This window comes from Mirounga leonina, unplaced genomic scaffold (genome assembly GCF_011800145.1).
Source record: "Mirounga leonina isolate KUSES-001 unplaced genomic scaffold, KU_Mleo_1.0 Mir_104, whole genome shotgun sequence".
NCBI classification, from domain to species: Eukaryota; Metazoa; Chordata; class Mammalia; order Carnivora; family Phocidae; genus Mirounga; species Mirounga leonina.
In genome coordinates, this window is record NW_023270231.1 from 17,811,473 (window position 1) to 17,826,275 (window position 14,803).

At 44.1% G+C, this 14,803-nt stretch overlaps 1 protein-coding gene across 1 annotated transcript in view; it reads left to right on the plus strand.

The window, feature by feature from the left end:
* The first annotated feature begins 1,473 nt into the window (after positions 1-1,473).
* NSG2 (neuronal vesicle trafficking associated 2) overlaps positions 1,474-14,803 on the plus strand; it is a 54,191-nt gene continuing 40,861 nt past the window's right edge. The window contains exons 1-2 of the mRNA XM_035012526.1: positions 1,474-1,505; positions 2,413-2,563. Of these exons, the coding sequence (XP_034868417.1) occupies positions 2,435-2,563 (129 nt within the window). The 5' untranslated portion in view covers positions 1,474-1,505; positions 2,413-2,434. The remainder of the gene's footprint in view (positions 1,506-2,412; positions 2,564-14,803) is intronic.

Here is a 14,803-nt window from a genome sequence, read left to right on the forward strand (position 1 = left end):
AAGATCATCCTGGTCTTTGGAAAGGAGAGAGTGAGAAACTAATATTAAAGTAACTTCCTCTCATATATATGCATACGTCTATTAATAGTACCCTGGGCAGCTCTGATATGTTATAGACTTTACTGTCTCAGAAACATCTCTCTTTACACACACACACGCACACATGCACACACATGTCCATTTCATTACTGAACAATACAGATAATATGCCTGTTTTCTCCTGGCCTTTTAGGTGGTAGAGTGTATGCTCACCATGTGAGCACTAATTAAGGTGACCAAACAATTTATCATGGGAACCAGGATATTTTTGAAAGTGAAAGGGGATGCTATTACTAATGCCAAGACCACTCGACCTCATGATGTGCATCATAAACAGCACTGCAGCTGGGGATAAGTGACCAACAGTGATTTGAACCACAGCGAGGAGAAACCTGTGGCAATAGTCTTAATCTCAGAGGATTCTAAGAGTGTAAGAGCAATCCCCAGAGATGAAATAATTCAGCCACTCAGAACCTTGTCCCTGAGCTAAAAGAGGTTTCCTTGAGCACAGTCTCATCTTATTCACAACCACCCTGCAAGGGAGGTATTATTATTCCCACATCATAGATAAAGAAATGGAGACTTGGGGAGGGAATGCAAAATGTCCAAGATCTCCACAGTCAGAACTTCATAGAGCTGATACTAGGACTTCACCTTCCCTGATTCCAGACACCAACTTGGAAGCTATACAAAGTTGTGGACTGCATGCAAACATCAGTGGCCATGGATCAGGGCTCAAGGTCCAGCTCCTGGTGCTCTACCTGACCTGTGTGATTCCAGCGGCATTGTGAGAACAGTGTGCCCTGCTCTGAGCTGCTTTCCTGTTGTGATCACATTCCCACCTCACACTAATCCCATCACATTTTGCAAATGAGGGAAATAGTCTGAAAGAGCCTGGAAAAGTGCCCACTGCGTGGGAAATAATAAATATAGGTTTCCCTTCACTCCTTACAACAGGTCAGAGCACAGCACAGGTCCTGAACCATTTTGGGTTTCATAATATTGCTCTGGAAGATTTTAAAAAGTGATTCCTTCTCCTAATGAATATGTCTCTTTCTTCTGTTTTTCTAAAGACTCAAGGATTGCTTATTATATGGTTATTTATTATTATTATTATTATTATTATTATTATTATTATGGCCAGAATCCCTCCCACTTTCTTGAAACCATTTTGTCCCATGCCCTGGTTGTGGCCATGCATGAGAAACAGCAGGTGGTGCCAGATGACAGATGGTGTGGGAGCCCGTTCCCCGATGGGAGGGGGCGCGAGCGAAGGAGCAGGCAGGCAGCTGCCAGGAGCTCTTCCCCTCGCTCGCGCCTCGCTCTCAGAAACTCCCAATCCAGACACAGGCAAGGCGCTGTCCTTTCAGCACCACAAGCTCGGGCTGAGGAGGGAGGACTCCTGGCCGTCCTCCTCCTCTTCAAATTGGCTTGAATCTGCTCTGACCCCCCAAGAGTGCATCACAGTAAGTAGGCATTTGTTTTTGTTATAATCACTCCTCAATATCCTCCGACCCTTTACCATCCCTTTGATCTCCACAACAATCCTATTTTGTCTAATAATGTTCCATCAGCAGGATTGACAAGAGAAATCCAGTTGTCTGGGCTTCTAGGGGTGGGGTGGGAGCATCGTTTGACTTCCAAGGGAGCTTGAGAGAAATAAATGTGATTTGTTTATTTAGTTGGCAATCTTGCAATACGGGGGTTGCTAACTTTCCATGGAAGCAAAAAAAAAAAAAAAAAAATGGCCCTTCGCTATTGAGGAAATGGAGGCATTCCATGGCTGAATAACAGGATCAGGTTCAAGCCAGCCTTTTTTTTGTTTTAGGAAATTGTATCTCTTGTACAATCTACATATCATGTGAAAGGGTATGGTACACATAGAGACACTGAATGTATTTATTGTGGTTTAAGGAGATTGCTGAAGAAAAACCAACATCATAAAATAGCAAGGTGGTAATGTGTGGTGGTAAGGTGAAATTTATCATACTGCAGGGTGACCCAGAATAATAGGATTTAATTTTGCGGTAAAAATAAGCTTTTCACTGAAATTATATGACTGTATTAGCTCTAGTATCTTGGATTTTTTTTTAAAGCTTGTGTATTGTTTGTGTAAGTCTGGGATTTCCTTGAGTTTTCCTGAATTTGAGGGCTGTTGAACTCCATAGGCAGGTGGCATATTTTGATGATTAAAGAAGTTTTGCTGGATAATGAGAATCATGTCATGAAATCTAGCAGAAGATATATAGATGACTGATTTCTACACTGAAATCCGAGTGGACCCGTTGAGGACACTGCTGTTTTCTCTGTCGTCAGCCCTCTCTTACCCTGCTTCACCTCCCACTGTAACCAGAACCCCACTGCTTGCCTTAGGTCTGGGAAGAAAGGCATAAGGATGGTGAAGCTGAACAGTAACCCCAGTGAGAAGGGAACCAAGCCGCCTTCGGTTGAGGATGGCTTCCAGACCGTCCCTCTCATCACTCCCTTGGAGGTTAACCACTTACAGCTGCCTGCTCCGGAAAAGGTAAAGCAGTTGCTCTTCTCCCCATCAGTCCCTCATGCTCCCCCCATCTCAGGAAATAAAGCAGTAAAAATTCCACCTCTCCAAACCCTTTCATTCCCTCTGCCAAATATGTCCCCTTTCTTGTAAAATGTGGTCATTCCTTCCAGAGACATGAATGACATCTCTTGTGTTATTTCAGGTTTATGGTAAGTGTTTACTCATTTTTTGTTCACATATACATACATGGGCAAGAAAATCTTTCTTTTTTAAAGTTTTATCATAGCAGATGAATACTAATAAGCTTGTGGATGGTGATGGAGAAAATTGCCTTGATTATTGGGGGGAGGTGTTTCAAAAATTCACTGGTATAGATTTGAGGACAGAGATATTGGATGCAGTCCAATAAGCATTTAGTTTGCACCTGCTAAGGCCCTATCCCTGTGCTACAAGTTGGTTATGAAAAGGCAAATTACAAAATCCCTATCTAGTGTAATGCTTAATGTAATGCATCAGGGTAAATGTTATACCTGAGAATTTCACAGGTTATGAAAGCACAGGGGTGGAAACAATTAAATTCTCTTGGGGTGGGAAGGGACTGGAAGAACAGATTAGGGTAAACTGCAGAGGAGAACATGTGAATTTGGCTTGCAAAGGTGAGTGAAAACCTTCCAGATAGACCATAGGAGGAAAAGACATTTAAGACATATGCAAAGCATGGAGAGCTTTTGAGAAATAGCATGACTAGAGTAGAGTGTCTTTGGGGAGGCGTGGCTGGAAATGAATGACTGGCTGATGGCACATCTCCTGACATGGGAGTAGTCCATGAAGAATGGAGGTGGGCATTTACGCAAAGGTGGGCAATGATACAAAAGTTACCCAATGGGCAGAGCTGGGAGAAACGTTATTGTTTAAGATCCAGTTGAGAGAACTTGGGGTTTTAGAATATGAGCTTTTGCACACTGTAAGAGATAGATTTGGAGGTAAATGATGGAGTTCCCTGGCTGAAGAGCAAACAATGGATCATTCCATCTGTTTGATTTTCTCATTGGCATCTCCAGGAGGGCATTGTGTGTCTTAACCAATTGGCTCTAGCCAATGAACAGAAGAGGAGCCAAAGCTAGATAAAGGGCCTGGCTGATTGGCTGGGGGTTGAGTCATCTGTTTTGAAAGTGCAGAGGTTGTCAATATGAGAATGTGCATGGGGGTGGCAGAAATAAAGAATCCTTGAGCCATCCTGTGAGACTGATAAGGCTTTTAAAAATAAAATGTGAACAGGCACTTAACACTAAAGAAATGTAAAAGAACAGTATTAATTAGGTATCTGCTACATGGATAACAGAGGCTCTCAGTTTTTGGCTGCATATTAGAATCACCTAGGGGAGCCTTTGAAAATCCTGATATCAAGGCTACACCCCAGAACAATTATGTCAGAACCTCTGGGGGCGAGACCCAGGCATCAGTATTAATTAAATCTCCCCAGGTGACTCATGCATGCAGCCAAAGTTGAGAACCGCTGCGTTAGATGCACATTTCCCCATGGGAGTCAGGGATTATGCACTCAAATTTATAGGTGAAAAGGTGAAGGATCAGAGACATTTGGTTAGTTATCCAAGCTTAGAGAAGGAGTACATGGCAATGCTGGAATTTGAACCCAGATATAATGGAAATTGGAGAGGAGCAAGGGGATATTTTCTTGAGGTTTTGTGAGGTTTCAGGAACATTGTTTACCCTTCTGCCAACAGCTACAACTGGGAAGATCTGCATGTCCCTAAAAGGTGCACAAGGAAAAGGGATTGTGGTGAGATCATCCCTCCCCCCATCCCTAGACACATCGCAAGTCATCCAGACATACCGTGGCCTCTGTTTCCCCTTACTCTCCCCATCCCACCCTTTTGCCTTCAAGGGCTTCCTTCTCTTCTTTAGAAAGGAAAAGGCACAATAACCATTGAGTGCCCAGGCCAGATGAACCAAAAGACTGTCCCAAAGCCTGAAGGACAAATACACTGGCGACCTGCACGCATGGAAAGGGAAAGCAATGCATCCTGAAAGATGCAAATCCCTACTGGGACACATCCTCACAGGGGCACATTACAGGCTCTTTCTGATGTTCATGACCAAGTCTTCCTACCAGGCACCACCATTTCCTCCTTTGTGAAGGGGGGAGGATCACCCTTACTCACAATGGTCAGAACAAAGTTAGATACAGCCTCATATGTAAAGTTCCTGGCACAAAAGTAACTATAAAAGAATAATAATGATCATTTTCAAGTGCTTCCTAAATACTAGATTCTGTTCTAAATCATATGTACATGCAGTGCGTGTGCACGCACACACACACACACACACAAACACACTTTTCTTTTACCTGTGAATAGTTAATAGGACCCAATAAAGGAATTGCTATTTTAATCCAATTTTTGATGATGACAAAACTCAGGCACGGAATGATAAAGTAACTTCCCAAAGCACATAGTTAGCAAGCATCCTGGCGATGTCTAGAGAACCCAGAACCTAGGCAGTGTTGTTCCAGAAACTTCACTTCAGCGGGAACAAGGAGCCAGCTGGCCTGGGAGTCCACAGACTTGGGCTTTAGCTCAAACTCAGTTGCAACCCACAGTGTGATTTGTGTAACTTGTTTCTCCTCACTCAGGCCTCTGTCTACTCTTCTCTGAGTCGGAAACTCTAGTAGTGGTTTTCTGTGCTAGAATTTTGATATTATAATATTTACAAGAGTAAACAAGTTTTCCCGACATCAGAACAGATGTGTTAGACGTGAATTCCACTTGAGAAGCCAAATGGGTCCTCCAAATGCTTATTTAGCAGCACAGACTCTGAAGCTACCTCTCTAGGAGGGTTCACATCTCTGCCCTATCTTTTACTGTTTTATTTACCTTGGCTAATGACTTGAAACAAATTTCCTAGACTGCCTCAGCTTCCTCATTGTAAAGTGGGGATAATGATATTGGGACTCAGGGCACAGGACTGTAGGGAAGGTGAGGTGAGTCCTGACACAGGTATCAGCTCTTTGGTTAGGTTCCAGTCAGATGGTGAGTGTTTGAAGCCAAAATATTCATCACAAAGAAGTATATTTGACATCAATGTTAAATCATATCTTTTTTGAAAATGTAAAATACAGAGTGTGCTTGGTGTGTGATATGATAATCATCTTTAGATTTGTTCACTAAATGCACTATAGTATGGAGTCTATGAGTTTCAGGGGGAAAAGCTTTCAGAGGCCAAATGGAGAAATGAGCAGGTCTGAAGCACTTGTACTGGGCTGGGAATGGGCCACAAAGGCATTCATATCTGTTGTTTCAGTTAATCTTCCCAATGGCCCTGTGAGGGGGATTTTAGTGCACCCATTTCACTGATGGGGAAATTAAAGCTCACATCAATAGAGTGGCTTGCCCAAGCCTCACAGATGGAGTGGGAGAGCTGGGGTTGGAATCCCAGTGCACCTGAAACCCCAATATTTCCCTCTGCACTGTGCTGTCCTCAATAACAAGAAGTCTCCCACTTCCAAGAGTGCTTCCTCAAACTCAACATCCCTCATCCATGGCCATGCTGGGTTCCCTGGACCAGCTGATGGGGGCTGGGTGTGATCCTCCAGAGAGAACATCCCAGCCCCAAATGCTTCTTCCCTGCCCAGTACTGGAGGGATTCATGCCTGCCTTAGGAGAGGAGATGGGCTAGCTTCCCATCTTGTCTAGCACTCTAATCGAATCCTCCACACTGCACCTGAGGGAGCCTCCCAGAGTTGGGACCAGGTGCTTCTCCCATGGAAACCCTTTTCAATCGTATTTACAGGCTACAGTCTCAAATCTTTACCTTGGCAAATCCTTATCTGCCCCACTGGCTTCCATTCCCACCATTCCCACTTTGTACCTTGAACACCAACATGTCAGACATATCAAGAGCAGTGGAGGGTGATTTTTCCCCCCAAGGGGACATTTGACAATGTCTGGAGACATTTTTGGTAGTGAAAACTGTAGCAGGGGGGAACACTATTGACATCTAGTGAGTAGAGGCCAGGAATGCTGCTAAGTATCCTACAGTGCATAGAACGTACCCTTCCTCCAAAACTGAAAGAATTATCCTGCCCCAAATGTCAACAGTGCCAAGGTTAAGAAACCCTGCCTTAGAGTTTTCCACAGTTTCCAGGGTGGTTCATGCTCCCTCCTCCTTGCACATGCCATTCCTTGTGCCCGGAATGTCCTTGTCACCCCTTGCCTGTCTGTTAAGCCAGTACTCATCTTCCTAAGCCCAGCTCAGATGGCAGCTCCCCTGGGCTTCTTCCCTAGCCACCCATCATTATAGCTATGATTTATTTATCACCGTGGAAGGTATCTACTCACTCACTCACCCAACACATCTTTTTGGGCACTTCTATGTGCCAGGCACTGTGCCAGGCTATGCATATCCAGCCATAAGAAGCCAGGCCTAGCCACTGCTTTCATGGAGCTTCCAGTCCAGTGGGGAAGAGAGACTTCAAACAAGCCATCATACAAACAGATGCACAGAGACACAAGCTGAAAATGGGCTATTAAGGAAACAATACAGAGCTGTGGCGTGAGAGATGATAAGACTTGAGAGACCTAACTGTGATAGAGGTTGATCGAGGAGGTCCTCCTGAGGAAGGAGCCCCACCTGAGACCTGGAGGTTGGGTGGTCAAGGGAGTAGGGGCAGCGGGTCTAATATGTGGACAGGTATTGAGGGAGTTGGAGGGATAGGCAGGAAAGTAGGTGGGCTGGACACACTGATGAGGGGGAGAGATTTGGGAGATGAGGGGAGGTGGGCATGAGTTCATGGGGGTCTCAGTGTATTTTTTTGGAGGGGTTTAAAGCAGGAGAGTATTGGGATCAGATTTCTATTTAAGGAAGATTCCTCTGGCTGCTGTGGGCCACCCTAGGGATGAGGGACTCATGATGGGTCTCCTCTTCCTCATTCTTTCCAACTTATCCCCCTCGCAGCACCAGAGTAGTTTCTCCAAGACAGAGGTGACTGGTTCCCTGCAGCATGCCCACCATGAATGGTAGAAGTAGAGAAAAGAGTGCAAGGCAGGAGGTCAGCTAGAAGGCCACTGCTGTGTTCTTGAAGGAGGTGGGGGGTGGCACTAGGGCAGTGGCAGTGAGAATGGGGAGGTGGGTGGATTTAGGCTGACTTTGTGTCTGGTTGGCACTGAGGAGATTTGCCCACTAGGCCCAAGGGCCCTGGCTCGGCCTCATCATGAATCCTGGCATGCAATGGGCAGTGGGAAGTACTGGCTGAGCGAGGACCCCTGTCCCTTCCATAGCCTAGAGCTGGGCTTAGTTTCTCCACTTGACAGATGTGGGAATAGACTTGAATGTAAGCAGTTGGGTGACTTTTTCAGCCCATGAGGGCAAGCTCTTGAGAAGCTGAAACATCAATCTGCAGATAGCAAATTCTGGGACATGCCTGTGGGGCCTCGTTGCCTTTGGTGTGTCTAAGTGAGCACAGTTAATCTGGATATGCCCCACAACCCATCTGTGAGGTTGCAACCATTATTGCCGTTTAACAGATGCAGAAACAGACTCAGAGAGGTGAAATGCTATCCTAGGATACCCAAAAGAAAACAGTGCAGCCAAGATCAGCACACAGGTGTGCTGGGAGATGCCAACTAATGGGTGGCAGGTCTGCAGAAAGTAAGCCACAAACGGGCACAGCCCCACCTTGGCAAATCCCCAGATGAATCATGTATTTGGCAAGCCAGCAACCAAGCTCTGGGAAAATGTTTCTTTCCTTTCTACTGATTCCTAAATCTTCACATGTCCTGGATGAGGTTGGCTTACTTGCTTGTGGGAGGAAAAGAATGCAGATATTTGGAGATCCAGTATTGAGGTTTGATACACTTGGTATTTTGTATGGTAAACCACATGTGCTTTGCCATCCTAGAGGTCAGGGTTCAGATCTCAGCTAAGCTATTTCCTTACTGTGTGGCTTAGGCAAGTCGCTTAGCCTCTCTGGACTTTTTTTTTCCAACTGCAAAATGAGCATAATATCTACCTACCAGGGTTATTGTGAGGAAAAAGCATGAAAATTGTCTAATGGCACACAAATGGTGCTTTATTGATATAGTTTCCTATCTTTCACTGGACATCCAGAATATGTGTCCTGAAATTCACATTTTTGAAAGATGACTGTAAAAATGAAACATGATATGAACGGGGTTTCCAAGGTGAAGGTACAGGGGATCCGACAGGGTGGACCTGGACGGATGTGGCCAAAGGAGATGCTTCTCCTGTCACTGAGTCCCGCAAGCCTTCTTGGCTTCTCTCGTGGCTTTAAAAAGAGGGTTCTTTTTCTCCCTGAAGCACAGGATCAGAGAACCGCCAGCCATTCCCTAGGGAGCAGCAGAAATGCACATCTCTGCACATTTGAGGTTCACAGAGCCCCTTCGTTCTGCTCTTCAGACACTCTCAAGACACAGATTATAAATCACCATGAATCCGGGCAAAGGCTCTGACCAGGCAATTCCAGTAAATAGATATAAAAATGACCACTCAGCATATTTAAAATTTTTATAATTTTCAAAATATAATTTTAAACAAAATATAACTTTTTACCTATTAGAATGGCAAAAACAAAACAACCCCCCCCCCCCGACCCCACAACATTTGATAAAGCCCAGTGTTGCTAGTACTGAGGCAAAGCAGATCTCCATACAGTCTGGTCGGTTATATAATTTGGTGCAATGTTTTGCAGAGGGTGTTTTGACATTGTTTATAAAATTTAAACTATGCGTACCTTCTCTTGGTATGCTTCCTACTGGTAGGAAGTTACCTTATGGGTATACTCTTTCAAGTATGCAAAGGCTTATGCATAAAGAAAACCTGTGAACAACTGGAATGTTCCATGCGACTGGGCTGGTTAGATGAACCCTAGCGCGTGGATGTGGAATACTGAGTGGTTGCTAGGAGAATGAAGCATTCTTGCTTGTGCTAATGTGAGAGGAACCACAGACACCCGCTCAGTTAGAATAGCTTTAAAGAGCATGGCACGGAGTCATCTCATTTGTGGAAACACATCTGTGTGTATGTTTTGTTCTTATCATTCATAAAACAATTCTGGACAGATGCACAAGAAACCATTAAATGTTCAGGGAGTAGGGATAGGGGTTGGAGGGTGGACTGTTTAAAGACTTTCATTCCATATTTTTCAAGCTTTATTTTTATCATGAGCATGTATCAAATTTTCTACTTTTAAAAAAATCACCCCCATTCTCACAGATGGTGAGACAGTCTTGGAGCACGGAAGTGACTTGCTCACACTCACACACGGAGCAAGCCGGCATCCCTGCATGTAGAGGAAGGCATTATAGCAGTGCACTTTGAATTTGAACCCTCACTCTTGCACCTACTTGCTGTGTGACCCTGGGCAGGTTTATTAACCACTCTGTCCCTCTGTTTCCTCGCTGGTAAAATGAGGACAATAATCTCTTCCTCTAACAACTGTTTCAGGGGTGAAATGAGAAAATGCATGTCGAGTGTTCACCCCAGTGTCCAGCACAGAGTAGATGCTAGTGCGAGGCTGTTGTTATTGTTGTTGCTTATTACCATTCTCATCTGTTTATGGGCAGCACAGGGCTGGCCCCAGGCCTCAAGGAGTGCTGAGCAGGGAAGTGGGCTGGGCCTCTGGACCACAGAAGACAAGCCCAGGGGCAGATCTGAGGATCTCTACTATAAAGATTCCAGCCCAGGAGGCTAGTTTCCACTCAGAACAGAAGTTGGAGCCCTCCCCACACCCCAAACCCCAGAGAGGACTATATGGAGAGTCCCTCATGTCCCCGCATGCTACGTACTGCCAGGGGGTTGGACAGTCATAGGCTTAGTGGGCTGGCCGGTGCATTTGAAGCCATATGGGCCCACCTTCCATTCTGCCTCGGAAAAAGTAAAAGCCCAGCAAGGAAAAGAGACCTGATCCCATGGAAAGGGCCCTAGACTGGGAATGAGCAGGCCCTTACTAGAGTCCCGCTTCTGACCCAGTCTTGCTGTGTGACCTGTAGCAAATACCTTCCCCTCCCTGGGCTCCCATCTCCCCATCTGTGAGTTGATAGGGTTGGACAACACTACCGTTAATGTCCTCTGAGCACTGACATTTTACCCTGTGTTCTGGGCCCTTACCAAGCTTTGAGGGCCCAGAGAAAGAGAAGAGACTCAAACCCAGAAAGATGGAGTATGGGTTGAGGTAAGCAAGGGAAATGGGAGAAAGTTCCCAACTAAGTATTCAGGCCCCATCTGGTCAATTTCACCTTGTCTCTTTACAGATGGGATTCACTCATTCAAAAGTATGTATGGATTCCCCTCGTGTGTACCAGGTGCCACAAGATCAGAGTTAGAATTCTTGAATGGTGACCTTCCTAGTGGGTGGCACTTGGATCTGAGCCAAAAGCTTAGATTCAAGCTTTGGTTCTGCTTCTTAGTGGCCTTGTGAGGTTATGAGGTCATTTCTGCTCTCCAAGACTCAGGTTCCTCATCTGTACAATGGGGATAATCATTCTTACTTCAGAGTGATTGAGAGGGTTTCGTATGATATAAGATGTACAGCTTTTGGCACAGTGGTAGTGGGTACCCATTTTATTTTATTTAAAATTTTTTAAAGATTTTATTTATTTTGGGGAGGCAGAGAGAGAGAGAGAGGAGGGGCAGAGGGAGAGAATCTCAAGCAGACTCCCTGCTGAGCACAGAGCCCAATTCAGGGTTGGATCCCAGGACCTTCAGATCATGACCTGAGCAGAAATCAAGAGTCAGATGCTTACTCAACTGAGCCACCCAAGCGCTCCTGGGTACCCATTTTAAAACAATGATAGGAAAGAGCAAGGTAATCTTGAGTTTGAACCACCAGTTCAACTACTTACCAGTCATTTGATCATAGGCAAGTGACGAATTCTCTGAGGCTGAATTGTCTCATTTGAAAAATGGGAATAATAATGATTTTAAAGGAGATACATGAAGATTGGAGAGAAGGTTGTGAGGAAAGTTATGAGAATTAACAGAGTACACATCAGTAGACCCCCTAGAACAGTGCCTGGCACATAGTAGGTGCTCGGCAGATTCCCTGTCCTGCTCTGAACTTCTCTCTTAGCAGCAGGGATGAGCAGCAGGGTACAACTTAGATCTATTTTTGGCCTGTGCAAGTGCAGCTCATAAAAATACAATCTTGGTCATTGTCAGCACTTCTGCACTTTTATTTATTGTTCTTGCCAATCCTGGGGCCTCTCCATGTGGGAACCTCTTCATTATTGATAATCCCGGGAAGTAGTATTTTAAATTTTTATGATCTGTACTTTGCGCCATCTGAACCACCATGTATTATCTGGCCTTGCCAGTGAAGGGAGAATATATCCAGACTAGGGGTCCTTTTGGGATGAATAATTTATCCCATTTTCACAATGCCAATTATGTTAAATTATGTTCTTCATATCAGCCACTGACAGGACAATGGGGACTGATGTATAAATATGAAAACAAATTATATCTTTGCCCAAATCCACAATGGTATTTGAAAATCTGGAGGTTCATTTTCCCAAATATTTGTAAGACCCCACTTTAAATGATAAAAAGCATAGAAAGGATTTTTCCTCTTCTCTCTCCACTTCCCTCCCCCCCTTTCTGTTATTAGTCAAGAGCTCAGGGCTCCATTTTCCCCACTTTTTTTTTTCAACTGCAGAAAATAGAGCCTTTCTTTGCAAATATATTTTCTCTTCTCTCTTTCTTTGCTTATGTAAGCTGATTCCTCCAAGGTACAATTAATGATTTGCTAACATTTCTTATGCTTTCCCCTTCATAGTACTAAAAAAAAAAAAAAAAAAAAGCGACTGTTGCTGTATCTTCTTTTATAGAAGGGAAATGTTTCTGGCTCCCCTCCATGGGAACAGAACACCAAATTTCATGACACGCCCAATAGCTGGTTGATTCCAGTAACTCTGTAGGGTTGTATTTCTCCTGTTCTCTGCATCTTTCCAGTGTATCTCACTGTGGCCAGAGGCTTCTCCATTACCTGTAATATACATCTGGAAAGCTACTCTCTGGTTTATAATCCTTCCTTGGATTTTCACAGCTTTCAAGTTAATCTTCAAGATGCTTGGTGTGGCATTCAGAGCCTCTGTTTACCCCTCACTTTCACCTACCCTATGCTCTGGCCACTCAAAGCCATTTCCTGTGGCTCCTCCATGTGCCAGCCTCCTGAGTGTCTCCTGAACGTATGCTGGTATATGCTGTTCCCTCACTCTAGAAAACCCTTTTCCCTAAGTTTGGGGAGGCAAGAATGGAAACAAGAAGCTGGCCAGAGAAACCATTCATGGAGAGATGACAATGCTCTGGACTAGGGTGAAGGCAGTGTGACTGGACAGATGGGTTAATTTGAGAGAAGTTTTTGAGAAGTAGGAGCTGGTGCTGAAATGGATTTGGAGAGTTCAGGGAAGGGAGGAGTCATGGGAGAATTCCTGTATTTGACATAAGCACTGGCATGGATATTGCTGCTATTTGGGGGGGATGGCTTGGGGAAGAAATGTTAAGGGGCAGGTGGATCTGGGAACCCAAGAGCTTTGCTGTGGACATGGTATATTTAGGCAGATTGGTCCAAGGGCAAATGTCCAGTAGGAGAATCTGAATGCTGGATGAGGTCTGAATTTAGTTATAAGGATAAAGATGGACTTGGAAGTTATAGGAGTGCGAACACTCAGAGGAAGTGTGTAGGAGGGAAGCGTGCCCATGACTTCACCCTGAGAAATTCTATCATTGAGAGGTTAAGCAGAAGGGGAGGATCTTGAAAGGGAAACTGAGGAGAGCTGGTCAGTGAACAGGAAGAGAACCAAGAGAAATATGGCCATGGACCCAAGGGAGAAGGGCATTTCAAGGGGTAGGGAGCAAACAAGCCTACCAGTGAGAGGTCAGAGAAGAGGCCAGGACTGTCTGTTCTTGTTCTAGGCAAATGGGCAAAGACCTGCTTTTGATGTGGAGATGGGGTTCTAATGAGCTAACATTTCCTTAGGGGCGATGGTAAAATATTAAGCAACCTGGATTGCTTTTGGGGAAAATGTGGCTTAGCTAAAGAGAGGAGAAGACTGAGGACCAGCCTGGGTCAGGTACCCACCTGACCTGTGGCCTGTGTTTGATCTTGGTAGTTTGAGAAATGGGGCTCCAAAACCAAAAAGACCCCTTTCATTAGAAAGTCACTCAGGGCATAAGCAGCCTGTCATAGGGGTTTAGGGCAAAGCAGGACATGGATTTGAAGGAGGGCTATGACCTCAACTCTGCCTAAACTCAGCACCCCCACCATTACTGCAAATGGTAAACGGGAGACTTTAAAAAGAAATAGTATATATATACTTATAAATATTACATGTTATTTATGTATTTATTATAAATATTATATATAAATTATATAAAGTAATATATAAATTTTCTATATATATTTTGAACTTGATATAAATGAAATCATACAATATACAAAAAAATTTTGTGTCAGATTTTGTTCAAGGTAGTGTCTGTAAGATTCACCCATGTGTGTGGCATTCCATTTTATGAATAAACCATAATTTATGCATTCTCCTATTAATGGACTTTTAGATTGTTCTCAGTTCAGGGATATTATGAAAAAAGTGGCCATGAACATTTTATTTGTATGTTTTGGTGGATCCATTATATTTTGAGGTTTTTTGTTTTTGTTTTTTTTTTTGCTGGTGCCAAAAAAATCTGATTTTTTTATGCTTATTTACTATTTGGCCGTCTTACTAAATTCTAATAGCTTTTCAGTTCATTTTTCTTGGAACATATTTTTTATCAGCTAGAGCTTTTTACCTCAGGTAACAGAAAACCTAATCCAAATTGGACGAAGGCTCAAAGAGTATATATTGGCCCCTATAACTGCAGAGTTCAATGTGAACTTTAGGCAAGGTGTGATCCAGAGGGCAGTGTGTCATCAGGGCCCATCTCCATTTCTCTAGGTTCCTCTTAGCTCTGCTCTCCTTCATATGCCACCTTTGTCTTCATCTTGGCTCCTCCTTATTGTGACAACAATCTCTACAGAAGTTTCAGAACTCAAGTCCTCACCACACCAGCCAGAGGAAGAGCATGCTCTTTGAGGAACACCCATAAAGAGCAAGGAGGCTTCTTTCCCCAAGTCCCTAGTCAATATTGCCTCATATCTCATTGGTCCTAATCTTGAGCCAATCATATTTTGTGATCAAGAGGATAGTAGGCCCTGATTGGCTTAACCTACCATTCCTATCATGAAGGGAG